Source organism: Elephas maximus, chromosome 1, assembly GCF_024166365.1.
Source record: "Elephas maximus indicus isolate mEleMax1 chromosome 1, mEleMax1 primary haplotype, whole genome shotgun sequence".
Taxonomy (NCBI): domain Eukaryota; kingdom Metazoa; phylum Chordata; class Mammalia; order Proboscidea; family Elephantidae; genus Elephas; species Elephas maximus.
In genome coordinates, this window is record NC_064819.1 from 31,655,037 (window position 1) to 31,669,429 (window position 14,393).

Genomic DNA, 14,393 nt, shown 5'->3' on the forward strand with positions numbered 1-14,393 from the left:
ATGTCCAAAGTACATGAGACAAAGTCTCGCCATATTTGCTTCTAAGGAGCGTTCTTGCTGTACTTCTTCCAAGACAAATTAGTTCGTTCTTCTGGCAGTCCATGGTACATTCAATATACTTTGCCAACACCATCGTTCAAATGCATCCGTTCTTCTTTGGTCTTCCTTATTCATTGTCCAGCTTCCCCATGCATATGAGGTGATTGAAAATACCACCACTTAGTCCTCAAGGTGACATCTTTGCTTTTTAACACATTAGAGAGGTCTCTTGCAGCAAATTTGCCCGATGCAGTACCCTTCATAGTCTGGTTCAAATGTCACCTTTAAGTCATTCACTTCTCAACAAACACAAGCATCTCCGATGTATTGTGTGCTGAGAATACAACAATCAGTAGAAGTAGACGTGGTTCCATCCCTCATGGAAGTTATGGCTTTTTTAGTGGGAGAAGCTGGTATTAATAAAACCATCCTGTGAAACTCGGGCTACAAGCTGAGATGAGTGCTCTGAGCGAGGGCCTCAGGGTCCTATCTGTCAAGTGACAAAGGAGTCTGATCTGGACTAGGGGTCAGGGAAGGCTTCTGCAGAGGTGCCAAGTGACCCAAGGCCTGGAGAATGAATGAAGCTAACCGGGTGGAGAGGACATTGGGGAGCCTTGCCAGGCAGAAGGAACAGTGTGGGTAAAGTCCGCAGAGCTGGTGGGAGCCTGGCACAAGGGAGGGACCGGAAGGTCAGGGTGGCTGGAGTGCAGAGAGCAAGAGAAGAGTGTTTGGAGTGAGGTTAGAAAGAGGCAGGAGAGGTGAGACTTTGTGGGTCACATTACAGATTTTGGTCTTTATTCCAAGAGCCATGGGAAGCCACTGAAGAACTTGAGTATGGGGGTAACTTGATTGAATTTGCACTTTGAAAAGAGCATTCTCCCCCGAAGCAGCGGGGTTATGGATAGTATACCTTCTTCTGAGGTCCACTTCACCTTGCATGTGCCTCAGTTTTAGGAGCTTCTTGGCCTCTTTTGAGTCATGTATCTATCGCAGTTCCCTAGGGTCACCATAACAAACTACCACAAAGTGTTTTGGAGTTCTGGAGGCCAGAAGTCCAAGTTCAGGGCGTCAGCTGGACTTTACTCTCTCTTTGCCAGCTCTAGGGGAAGATTCTTCCCTGTCTCTTTCAGCTTCTGGTAGCCCTGAGCATTTCCTTGATTCCTTGGCCTCGGTGCGACCCGGTGTTCATGTCTGTTCCCCTTTTATAAGACACCATTCAGTAGAGATTAGGATGAGACCTACCGTACTCTGGTGTGACTTAACTAACAATACAGTAAAACCAGAACCTGTGTAAGGCAGAAAGCTGTCAGAGGAAGAAAACTCAAATATTTTTTACTAAAACAAGTGCTAGAAAAGTATTAAGACTGCACCCTGTCAAAGGCAGAAAACCTGCAAGACCCGGAAAAACAAAGCAGTTCTGTTGAGTCATGGCTCTCACGGGTTTCACTATATCTTCAGAGAAAGGCCCTATTTTTCCCAACAAGGTCACATTCACAGGAACAGGGTTTAGGACTTCAGTGTATTTTGGGGGACACAATTCAATCCATGATTCCACCTTCTACCCCACCCCTGCAAATTCATGTCTCTCCCATGTGCAAAATACATTCCCACCCTAGCATCGCTCTAAGTCTTAACCCATTCCAGCATTGATTCTAAATCCAAAATCTCATCTTCTGAATCATCTCAATCAAGTGTGGGTGAGATTCTGGGTGTGGTCCATCCTGGGGCAAAATTCCTCTCCATCTGTGGACCTGTGAAACCTAGGATGCAAGTTATCTGCTTCCAAAGCACAGTGGTGGAACACATATAAGGAAGGAAGACAGTCCCATTCCAAAAGGGAGCAATGGGAGGGAAGGAAGGAGTCATGGGTAGTCAGCAAGTACAAAACCCAGCAGGGCAAATCTCATTAGATTTCAAGATTTGAAAACGATCATCCGTTCACCAAGCCTGTCAGGGTGGCAGTCCCACCCTCTGGATTCTGGGCAGTGGCCCCTTGGCCCTGGATGTTGGCCCACCTCCACTGGCCCTGGCCACTGGTCCCACTTTACCAGCCCAGAGCAATTTGACAGCCAGTCAGCCAGCTTCCTTCATCATCCTGCAGCAGTTGACACCCAAATCTCAGTTTTCTCAACCCTTAGCTCGTCACTGCTCCTGGACAAACAGAGCAGTATTTGCTGACCACCTCCCCAGGAGTACAGACTAGCATTGCCTCCACGCCGATGCAAGAAAGTTTGCTTTCTTTGGGGGCTTTGACCCATTAGCTGTGTGGTCAGAACCTCTAGTCCACTGCACAAGTACACTTCTTGAAACCAGAGAGTACATTCTCTGAAAAGACCCTTTACACCCTTAGTCTAGCTAGGGGTCAGCAAACTGCAGCCTGTGGGCCTAATTCACTTGCCACCTATTTTCATAAATAAAGTTTTATTGGAACAGCCTCATTCGTTTATTTATGTCTTCTGCGTGGCTGTTCTGGGCATAACAGCAGATTCTGATAGTTGCAACAAAGACCATATGGCCCACCAAAAACCAAACCCATTGCCGTCGAGTCGATTCCAACTCATAATGACCCTATAGCAACCCTATGGGACAGAGTAGAATTGCCCCATAGGGTATCCAAGGAGCAGCTTGTGGATTCACACTGCCAGGCTTTTGGTTAGCAGCCAGTCTCTTAACCACTGTGCCACCAGGGCTCCATATGACCCGCAAAACCTAAAATATTTACCATTTGTCCTTCTGCAGAAAAAGTTTGTCAACCCCTGGTTTAGACCAGCACTGTCTGATAGAAATATAATGCAAGCCACATGTGTCATTGAAGATTTTCTGGTAGCCACATTTTAAAAACTAAAAAGAAACAAGTGAAATCAATATTCATAATATTTTATTTAATCAGTTATCATCAAAATACTATTTCAACATGTAATCAATACATAATATATAATCAACATGTAATCAAGAATATTGAGACTTTTTACTTTTCCTTTTTTGTTATGAAGTCTTTGAAATCCGGTGTGTATTTTATACTTACAGCCATCTCAATTCAGACTAGCCACATTTCAAGTCCTTAATAGCCACAGGTGGCTACTGGTTACTGTCTGGCACGGTGGAGGTCTAAACTCTGAGAGCTTCCAAAGAGTGAGACCAATCCCAGATCTTGGTCCAAAGTTCAATTTTCAGGGTGTTGTGAGCCTGTAAGGGAATGGTTGTTTCACAGCACAGACCCTCCAGTGGGTGGCCCAGCAAAAAAAAAGACAAAATTCACACCCTCCCCAGGTGTGTTCCAAGCCTGCACGTGTGGTTCTGACACCCTGGGCAGGTTGTGGTAGCCCAGTACTCTGATTCTGGACTCTTCTTTGGTGTTAAAATCATCCAGCAGTTGCATGTCAGAGAAGGCCACCTGCTTCCCCTTGACCACCACGGCTAGAGGGATATCATGCTGGAAGGAAGCCTGGAAGCAATACTTTCTGCTGAATTCAGGCCTGGTGTAACTCAAGGAATTTCAGGTTATGCTTGTCATGGAACAGGTATATCAGGTTAAGGGAACATCTGTGAGTTTCATCATTCTCCCTGTATATCTTTATTGCTTTCCTACCTAAAGTGACAAGGGATCACACAGAATAAAGTTTAAAAGATTGTTCTTTTTATTGCACGTGCTATGTGCTTCCCTTGATCCTACTTCAGAATTTAGCCATCTCTTTGCTCAGAGTACCTCTCTTGTTTTGAAGTCCTCCTGTTTTGTACATTGGCCTAACGCCCTTCACCAGTGGCCTGTGGCATCCTTTCCTACCATTCATGGACACGGCTTAGTGATCATTTACACGCTCAGCCTATATTTCCTGAGCACCACCCTGTGCCAGGCAGTATTCCAGGCCTTGGAGACACGGTAGTGAGAAGGATACAATCCTTGCCTCGTTGCCCTCAAGTGTTAGTCAGGTGGGAGGTGCAGAGTCTGGAGCAAAGCAGTCCAGGCAGTGATTTTGTTATGGATTGAATTGTGCCCCCTCAAAATCTGTGTTGGAATCCTAACCTCTGTACCTCTGGATGTAATCCCGTTTGGGAATAATGTTTTATTTGTTGTTGGTGAGGCCGTAGAAGTGTAGGGGGAGTCCAAACCTAATCACATTCTGAGTTGTAAAAAGAGCAGATGAGACACAGGGACAAGCACATACTGGGGATGTCAGGTGCCACATGAGGGTCTACAAGAACCAAGGAGGACCTGCGGCTACCAACCGGGAGGGAATCAGCATGGCTGAGACCCTGATTTAGGCTTTGAGCCTCCAGAACTGTGAGAACATAAACTCCTGTTCCTTAAAGTCACCTACTTGTGGTGTTTCTGTTCCAGCAGCACCAGGAAGCTGAGGCAGATTTGCCTGTGGATGCCTACAGTAGGGCCAACTGAGGGAGGCAGGGATATTGTGGGGGAGGCTGGAGGAAGATAGGACAGAGGGAAGGCATCACGTCTTTGGGTTCAGTCCAGGTACCTGCTCATGATTTGCTTTGCTTCTACAGACTAATGCCCAGAAAGTCCTGCAGAAGCTGGCTGATGTGAGGCAAATATTTGACAAAAGGCAAGTGAGCCTGAAGAAACTGGCAGCTAAACAGACTCGCCCAGTGCAACCTGTGGCCCCCCATCCTGAGTCCTCCCCAAAATGGGTGTCACCAAAAACCTGCCAAATCTCTGCCTTGGGTAGGTAGTTTGGGGCAGGAAGTTATGCCGTTTTCATGTTTCATCAGCACCCTTGAGGGTTGAGATGGTGGTTTTTGAAGATGCAAAACAGTCATTGTTTGGACAGATATTACTTAAAATAAATGGCAGATGTAGTGTAGTGCAAGCATTGAGGACTTATAAATCTACATAAAATTGAGTGCCTGAAGTCAAGGAGAAGTTCCTAGCCGAGTGGAGGAATAATACAAACACAAGTAACACTAGCATAAAATAGACTCCATTAAGGGGCTTGAGAAGGCTCAGAAGACGCTACTGGCAATGGAGAGGCGAAGTTGGTTCTTTGAAAAGTTTAAAGCGTTTTAAGTCCTTAGACCTGTGCCACACAGTCTTGATTATTATAGTTTATTAGTAAACCTTGAGATCAGGTGGTGTAAGTCTTCCAATTTTGTTCATTTTCAAGGTGGATTTGGCTATTTTAGGTCCTTTTCATGTCAGTGTAAGTTTTAGAATCACCTTGTCAGTTCCTGCTAGGGTTATGATTGGAATTGCACTGTATATGTAGATCAATTTGGGAAGAACAATATTGACTCTTCCAATTTACAAACATGCTGTGTAACTCACCATTTATATAAGTCTTCTTCAATTTCTCTTGGCAGTGTAGTTAGTTGTGAGTATAAATGTCTTAGGCATTTAATGTTTTTTAGCCCTATAATAAATGGAACTTATAATGTTTAATAATAAAAGTATGTATAGAAATATAGACATCATCTGTGAGTAGGGACAGTTTTCCTTCTTTTTTAATCTTTATACCTTGGCTTTATTTTAATGGTCGAGCTCGCCGGTACAATGTTGAGTAAAAGTAGTGAGAGCAGATAGCCTGTCTTTTCCCAGTCTTAGGGGAAAGAGTTCATGTTTCTTCTTCAAGTGTGATGTTAGCGCTAAGTTTTTCACAGATGTGTTTTATCAGCTTGAGGAAGTTCCCGTCTATTCTTAGTTTGATTTGAGTTTTTATCATAAATGATTATTGAACTTTTTCAGTTTTTTTTTGTGCGTGTATTGAGATGATCATTTGATTTTTCTCCTTTATTTATGAATATGGTAGATTACAGTGATTGATTTTCAAACGTTGAAACTACCTAACATTCCTGGGTTAAAATGCATTTGGACATGATGTATGTGTCATTTGTTGCTTCATGTATTTTGAAGCTCTGTTATTAAGCACACACAGGTTTATAATTGGTATGTCCTCTGGATGTGTTAACGCTTTTATAATTATGAAATGTCCTTCCTTCCTTCTTTCCTTCCTTCCTTATCTCTGTTAATACTCCTTGTCTTGAAGTCTATCTGTCTAATATTAATACAGGCACTCCAGCTTTCTTATGCTTAATGTTTGCATGTATATCTTTTTTTCATTTTTGTTTTTGCTTTTACAATGCATTTCTTGTAGACAGCATATCGTTGGGTCTTGCCTTTTTGGTGCATTCTGTTAATCCCTGCCTTTTCATTGGGGTGTTTAATTCATTTATATATAATGTAATTTTTTTGTATAGTTTAGATCTACTATTTTGTTATTGTTGTCTACTTGTCTAATAGGTTTTTATTCTTCTGTTCCTCCTTTCCTGCCTTCTATTGGGTTAGCAAATATCTTTTAGCATTCCCTTTTAATTTCTCTATTACCTTTTAACGTACCCCTTTGCACTGTTCCTTTTTCCCCCAGTGGTTTTTCTAGGGATTATTATTTGCATCCTTATCACATTTTACTTAGAGTTATATCGTGCCACTTAATGTAAAAGATAGGAAACTTGCAGTGGTGTAGTGCTATATGCCCCCCATCATCTGCGCTATTTTTTATCATAAATACTACATCTACATGTGTTAAACTCCCAAATTTTGTGTTATAATTTTTTGTTTAGCCCATCATAGGTTTGTCTTGGTCATCCAGTGCTGCCATAACAGAAATACAACAAATGGATGGCTTTAACAAAGAGAAATTTATTTTCTCACAGTCTAGTAGGTTACAAGTCCAAATTCAGGGGACCGGCTCCACGGAAAGGCTTTCTGTCTCTGTCAGCTCTGGAGGAAGGTCCTTGTCAATCTTTCCCTGGTCGAGGAGCTTCTCAGGTGCAGGGGCCCTGTGTCCAAAGGATGTGCTCTGCTCCTGGTGCTGCTTTCTTGGTGGTATGAGGTCCCCCCAACTCTCTGCTTGTCTCCCTTTCCTTCTATCTCTTGAGAGATAAAAGGTGGTGCAGGCCACACCCCAGGGAAATTCCCTTTACCTTGGATCAGGGAGGCGACCTGAGTAAGGTTGGTGTTACAATCCCACCCTAATCCTCTCAACATAAAATTACAATCACAAAATGGAGGACAATCACAGATGGCCTAACCAAGTTGATACACACATTTTGGGGGACATAAGTCAATCCATGACATAGGTCTTTTAAAGAAATTAATAGAAAAATATTGATATAGTCTTTTATATTTACCCTCATATTTACTATTTCCATTGTCCTTTATTCCTTCTTGTGGATCTGAATTACCATGCTTTGTCATTTCTCTTCAGCTTGAAGAATTTTCTTTCACACCTCTTGTAGTACAGGTCTGTTGGCAATAAATTCTTTCAGTTTTTGTTTATCTGAAAATGATGGGGTCTTTCAGTAATTCTCCATTTAGTATATTTTACAATCCTCTGTCACCCATCACATAGTCCACTTTTCAGAAGTAAGCCTGGATGACAGTTTAGTGCATTTTCTTCCTGAGTTTTTCTATGAACACACACATACACATGCACACTCAGACACATTTACACACACATACCACAGACACAAATACAAGCACTCACACACCACACACACGTATACACATGCACATGTTTACACACATGTACCACAGACACAAATACAAGCACTCACACACCACACACACGTATACACATGCACACATTTATGCACATGTACCACAGACACAAATACACTCACACAACACACACACACACATATATACATGCACACTCAGACACACTTCTACACACATGTACCACAGACACAAATACAAGCACTCACACACAACACACACACACATGCACACTCAGACACACTTCCACACACGTACCAGACACAAATACAAGCACTCGCACACAACACACAGACACATGCACACTCAGACACATTTACACACACACCACAGAAACAAATACAAGCACTCGCAAACCACATACACACACGTATATACACATGCACACTCAGACACACTTCCACACACATACCACAGACACAAATACAAGCACTCACCCACACACACATGCACACCCAGACACATTTACACACATGTACCACAGAAACATGCAAGTACTCACACACCACATACACGTATATACATGCACACTCAGACACATTTATACACACATACCACAGACACAAATACAAGTGCTCACACACCACATACACACGTGTGTATACATATGCACACTCACACATACACACCACAGACACAAATATAATCACTCACCATACACACACAGATGCCACTCAGACACATTTACGCACATGTACTACAGAAACAAATATAAGTACTCACACACCACACACACACATGCACACTCAGACAGGTTTATGCACCTGTACCACAGACACAAATACAAGCACTGACACACCACACACACATACACATGCACACTCAGACACACACACACACCCAGTCACAAACACTTACACACCATACACACACACACACGCACATTCAGACACGTACATGCACATACCGCAGACGCACACACACGGAGGCATCCTTCTTGGAGCCACTATGAGAAACAAGACTTGGTTTTCCTGACCCCTCATCTGGGGCTCGTTCCCAAAGCTAATATTGTGTTCACTTCTATGACTTGGCCTCTCTCATTGTTTTAAGGCACATGTGTTTGTTACAAGTTTATAAAACAGGAATGATGTATTGTTTCTCAGCTTTTTAGACACAAGATTTCATAACAGATAATCACCATCCCCAGGGTAAGCAAATCTTTATCGTGTTTGAACAGGTATCATTGTCCTTGGTCAGGCAGCTAACTAATTTTTCAGAACAGTCCTGTACTTTTGTTTTGGAGAGTGACCACGGTGTGGACTCAGGTCACTAACAGGATTTTCAGACACACTTGTCTTATTCCTTAGAAACTGGGTCTGGGCCAAGATAAACTATGGTATTTCACAGTAGGTGGAATGTGGGTGGTGGTACTTAGAGATCAGAGCTGCAATCTCAGCTCTGACTCTTGTTAGCTGGGTGCTTTGTGCACAACATAGAGCCTCTCTGAAGTCCAGAAGGAATGTAAGCAAGCTCTTATAATGCCATGTGGCCATCCAAACCAAACCCATGGCCACTGAGTCAATTCCAATTCATAGTGACCCTATAGGACAGAGTAGAACTGCCCCCTAGGGTTTCCAATGAGTGGCTGGTGGATTTGAACCACCGACCTTTTGGTTAGCAGCTAAGCTCTTAACCACTGCGCCACCAGGGCTCCATGTGGCTGTAATGGTAGCTAAAATGTACTGGGCACTTAAACCATGAGCTAAGAACACCTTGTGCATATTAACTCATGAAAGCCTCTTAACAACCCTACTCTGTAAGCTTTGTCATTATCCCCCACTTCGCAGATAAAGAGGCTGAGCCACAGAGGCTCCGCTGGCAACGTGTGTCTTGTACTTGGAAGAGCCAGATTTGAACCCTGGCAGTATGGCTTCCAAGTCCACACCTTGAACTATTTCATTATACTTAAAACATTAAGAGCAGGTGATTCATTCTCAGGCATGCGGTCACCAACTACAATGTATGCGTTTCCAGCATCCAGTTGTTATGCCTAGAATTTTCTCAGTTTTCAGAGATTCTGCAGAGAGTGAGGAGCTCAGGGGATTGTCCATGGTTATAAAGCAGCTTCAGTGGCTGCATAACCTGGGATAGCAAACAGTATACTTTGCTACAGGTTCTGACCCAAATATCTGTGAGAAACCCACAGAAAACTGCTTCCTGTTGACTCACAGAATCTAAGGGTTAGAAGGGGCCTCTGGAAGCCAGATGGTAAAGCTCCATCGAGTCTACCAGATATAAGAATCAAAGTGATATTTTGGTGGAGTTAGCTGAATGGTGTCTTAGTTACCTAGTGCTGCTATTAACAGAAATACCACAAGTAGATGGTTTCAACAAGAAGAAATTTATTCTCTTGTAGTCCAGGAGGCTAGAAGTCCAAATTCAGGGTGCTAGCTTAAGGGGAAGGCTTTCTCTCTCTGTTGGTTCTGGGAGAAAGTTCTTGTCATTAGTCTTCCCCTTGTCTAAGAGCTTCTCAGTGCAGGGACCCTAGGTCCAAAGGACACGGTCTGCTCCCAGCGCTTCTTTCTTGGTGGCATGAGGTCCCTCTCTTCTCTGCTCACTTCTTTCTTTTATAGCTCAAAAGAGATTGTCTCAAGATACAAACTAATCCTGTTGATCAAGTCCTGCCTCATTAACATGACTGCCTCTAATCCTGCCTCACTAACATCATAGAGATTAGGGTTTACAGGGCACAGGAAAATCACATCAGATCACAAAATGCTGGACAACCACATAATACTGGGAATCATGGCCCAGCCAAGTTGATACACATTTTCGGGGGGACACATTCAATCCATAACCAGTGGAATTTGGGCCACAGGACCTAGAAATGCTCAAATCCTGCCTCAGGTTAATCGTAGGTTTCCTGTGAGTTTCCAGGGGAGGCATACACACAGGGAATGGTTACAGTGACAAATAAGAACTCAGAGAACCACTTACTTTTTTGTCCCCTAGCCATCACCCTCAATGCAACCCTCTGGTAAAGCTGGGTTGGGAAGCCTAATGTGCCAGTCTTATTACCAGATGGCCATGGAGACTGTAGAAATGGAATGAAATCTCCCAGGTGTCTGAGAACACCTGTGGGAAAGAGAAAGGAAAGAAAGGAGATAGAGTGATTGACAGAAGAGAACAGGAACAAGACAGCCTGACTCCATCCTGCCTCAGCTAACTGATTCTATCACACAGCCAGCCTGCTTGTGAATGTGGCTCTGTCAGTCCTAGAATCCAACCACCAGACTATCCTTCTTCTGGCTAGGGCAGGCCTGGACATCCCTTTCCTGATAATATAGTATGATTGTGTGTGTATGTGTGTGTATGTGTGTGTGTGTGTGTCACACAGCAGTTAAGAACTCGGCTGCTAACCAAAAGGTTTACAGTTTGCATTCACCAGCCGCTCCTTGGAAACCCAAGGGGGCAGTTCTCTGTCCTGTAGGGTCTCTATGAGTCAGAATCAACTTGATCGCAACAGGTTTGGCTTTTTGTTTGGAAGTGTGTGTGTGTGTGTGTGTGTATACGTGCACATGTGCATGCATATATGTTTATGTATATAGAGAGAGGATTTAAAAAAAAACTGTATGGAAATATACCAAGTGGTTGTGTTTATATGGTAAGATTTTAGTATTTTTCAAGTTTTCAATAATGTGCACAAATTAATTACCTTTATAACAGAAAAAAAATATTCAATAAAATATGGTATCTGTGATTGAGTCTAGTCTTATAATACAAGAAGGAATCAAGTGCATTACTATATAGGACAGAAGATGGATGGTAAACCAACAGTGCATAAAATAATCCGTGAAGTTTGGAATAGTCAAGGAAGTCTTCATGAAGAACATGGCCTTTTAGCTGGGCCTTAAAAGGGGGAATGTTGGAAATGCTGTCATTTTTACCACATTGCACTTACTGATTTGCCGTGGTTTAATGGGTACGACTTTGGTCTCTTCAGCTCAAACGTCAAGTTGCTCTGTTTTGTCCCTCCTTTGCCTGCTCCATATCCACCATCGGGGAAGTCACCGCAGCAGTTCAGTTATACCTTGTTAATCAGCTGCATCGACATGGTCTAGCTCTACGTGTCCAAGTCAGGCTAAGTGTTCTGAGTTACTTATAAGTCGAATAAACAAATTAATGACAGGTTCTCTTCATCCTTCTAGCTCCTCCTCAGAAAATATCTGAGGAATCTCATATGGAGACAGATTTGAACTCCCTGGGAAAGGAAGCTGACAAGACTAAATCTGAAGTTAGGGTAAGATCACCTTTGTTTTACTGATAGAAGTTTTTGACATGGGGAAGATTGCTGCTGTAATTATCAATAAATGAATAAATATTGTCCCCTGTTATGTATCTATCATCACCTCTAGAAGTTGTGCCCACAAAGGCACATACCACAGACTAGCACTCCCAAGAGCTTAGAGGTTTGTTGGATATTTTTTTCTTAATTGCAACTTGATGCAAAAAAAAAAAAAAAACCATCTTGGTCATGTTCATCCTTGTTAGATCCTGTTTTGTTGAGAGAGATGTTTCTTTATTCTTTCCTATAGCCTGGCCTCATATTTAAAATTGTTCTGTCCTGGTAGCACAGTGGTTGAGAGCTCAGGCTGCTAACCAAAAGGTCGGCAGTTGTTGTTTCTTTATTCTTTCCTATAGCCTGGCCTCATATTTAAAATTGTTCTGTCCTGGTAGCACAGTGGTTGAGAGCTCAGGCTGCTAACCAAAAGGTCAGCAGTTGGAATTCACCAGCTGCTCCTTGGAAACCCTGTGGGGCAGTCCTACTCTGTCCTATACGGTCGCTGTGAGTTGGAATCGACTCAGCAACAACGGGTTTGGTTTTTGGTTTTAGAATAGTATGTGGTTCGCGTATAAAAAGAGAATGACAGCATTGCATAGAGCTATGCACACGCACACACACACACACACACACAAAAGGCGTGTGTAGCTGATGAAATCTGAACAAACTCTGGATCATGCCAATGTCAACTTCTTGGCTTTGATATTGTGCCATCATCCTGTGAGATGCCACCACTGGGAAGGCTAAGGGAAGTGTGCAAAGGACTGCTCTGTGCATTTCTTTGTAACCTCTGTGAGCCTGCGATTCTTTCAAAATAAAATTTAAAAAACAAAGGAGCATGAACTTTGGAACCAGGAAGCCCTGGATTGAAGTACCCTAGCCTCGCTAAACCTTGATTTCTTGTCTTTGCCGAGCACTGTGTAACTGTAAAGTGGTGTTATTGTTAAAAGCCCAAATAAAATGAATTGTGACTGTATCTTGCTCCGTAGGAATTCCAGTTGTTCTCTTTCCCTTGCCTCACTGAAAATTCAATGTCTGGCTACCTGAATGGCTCTAAAGCAGAGGCCAGAGATCATGGGCTCAAATGAACTTCAGTGAGAGGCAAGAGGCCAGATGCATCATCAGTCTCTGACGCATCCAAAGAAAGAAACCCACAGGGATCTTGCTGGCCGTTAGGAGTTAGGCAAAAAGCAAGCCTTAGACTTTTCTTACTGGACGTAGAAACAGCGTGGACACCAGAGTTTCCGGCAGACTTATGTTAGAGAGAGAAATCCGCATTCTTCTGTCAAATTTAGTCATCCTTCCGTATCCTGGGCACATGAGGACATAAACATTGCTGTTTCCAAATTCTTAATGGTTGGTGGAGTTGCACCATGCATCTTTTAGAGTTAGGGAACAGTTTGCAAATCAATACAGTCTTGATCAGCCATTTTAGAAAGAAGATAGCAATTTTTTTGAAAGGGGTGAACATAACTAAACTTTGCCCGACTTGACCCCCACGAAGTCGGTGGAGTCATTAAGGTGGTATAAAAAGCATTTAACTGTGATGATCTTCAACTCTGAACAGCAACCTAGCCTTTTCTGCACCTATGCTTTTGATGGGATGTTGTCTCTGAAGTGAGGGCTCTGTCAAGTCACTGGGCCCCAGATTCTGCCCTTAAAGTCACAGGCCTTTGTCACTTACGCTGTGCTTTGAGCTCACTTCATAGTTCCATGACTTAATCTACCCATCTTTAAGCTGCGTATTTATGACCTGTATGCTTTATATAGATGTCACAGGAATTTTAAGTATGTGGAGGTTCTTATATAAAATAATCCCCCCCCCCAGATTTTTTTTCAGTTGCCGTCATGTCGATTTCGACTCATAACGACCCTATAGGACAGAGTAGAACTGCAAAATAGGGTTTTCAAGGAGCACCTGGTGGATTCGAACTGCTTACCTTTTAGTTAGCAGCTGTAGCTCTTAACCACTACTCTACCAGGGTTCCCAATCCAAGCTAGAGTGAATTATTTCAATAATTATAAACAATAAATATCAGTGCTATCGTTTTATTTGTTGTAAAAAACAAAAAAAAAAAAAAGGAAATATGGTCAGTAAATATGAAGCACCTTTCCTCAGGGAAGACCTTTAAGTATTTGAAACCAAAGGTTTCTGTAAGCTATCCGTGATGATTTACTCCTATTTTACGTATGGGTAAAAGTAGGCAGTGCAGGAGGAGATAAGGATAGGTTGGGAAGTGCTGAACAGAATCCAAGAAGCTCTGACCACCAGGCATATGGCTTCCTCCTTCTTCTGTGTTGTTTATTTAACCCAGACTCCAAGTCCACCCTGTGAGATGTTAACGCCTGTCTGTGTTTGGCAGACCACCAACAGTATGGGCACCATCAAAGCAAGCACATGTGAACGTTAAGTCATCCTTCTGTGCTTCGGTTGTTTTTTCCTTCCGTGGCTTTGTGTACTTACTGAGGGGCTTTTCCTACAACTCTGTGTCTGTTACTAGTCAAGGTGGTGGAAGAAGCAGGATAGGAACAGGCTGCCAAGGGACACCAGGCTTCTGT

At 42.9% G+C, this 14,393-nt stretch overlaps 1 protein-coding gene across 2 annotated transcripts in view; it reads left to right on the plus strand.

The window, feature by feature from the left end:
• Positions 1-14,393, plus strand: part of MCF2L2 (MCF.2 cell line derived transforming sequence-like 2) — a 224,251-nt gene that overhangs the window by 110,068 nt on the left and 99,790 nt on the right. For both annotated transcript variants that reach the window (XM_049881580.1, XM_049881586.1), the window contains exons 13-14: positions 4,546-4,723; positions 11,701-11,792. In XM_049881580.1, the coding sequence (XP_049737537.1) occupies positions 4,546-4,723; positions 11,701-11,792 (270 nt within the window). The remainder of the gene's footprint in view (positions 1-4,545; positions 4,724-11,700; positions 11,793-14,393) is intronic.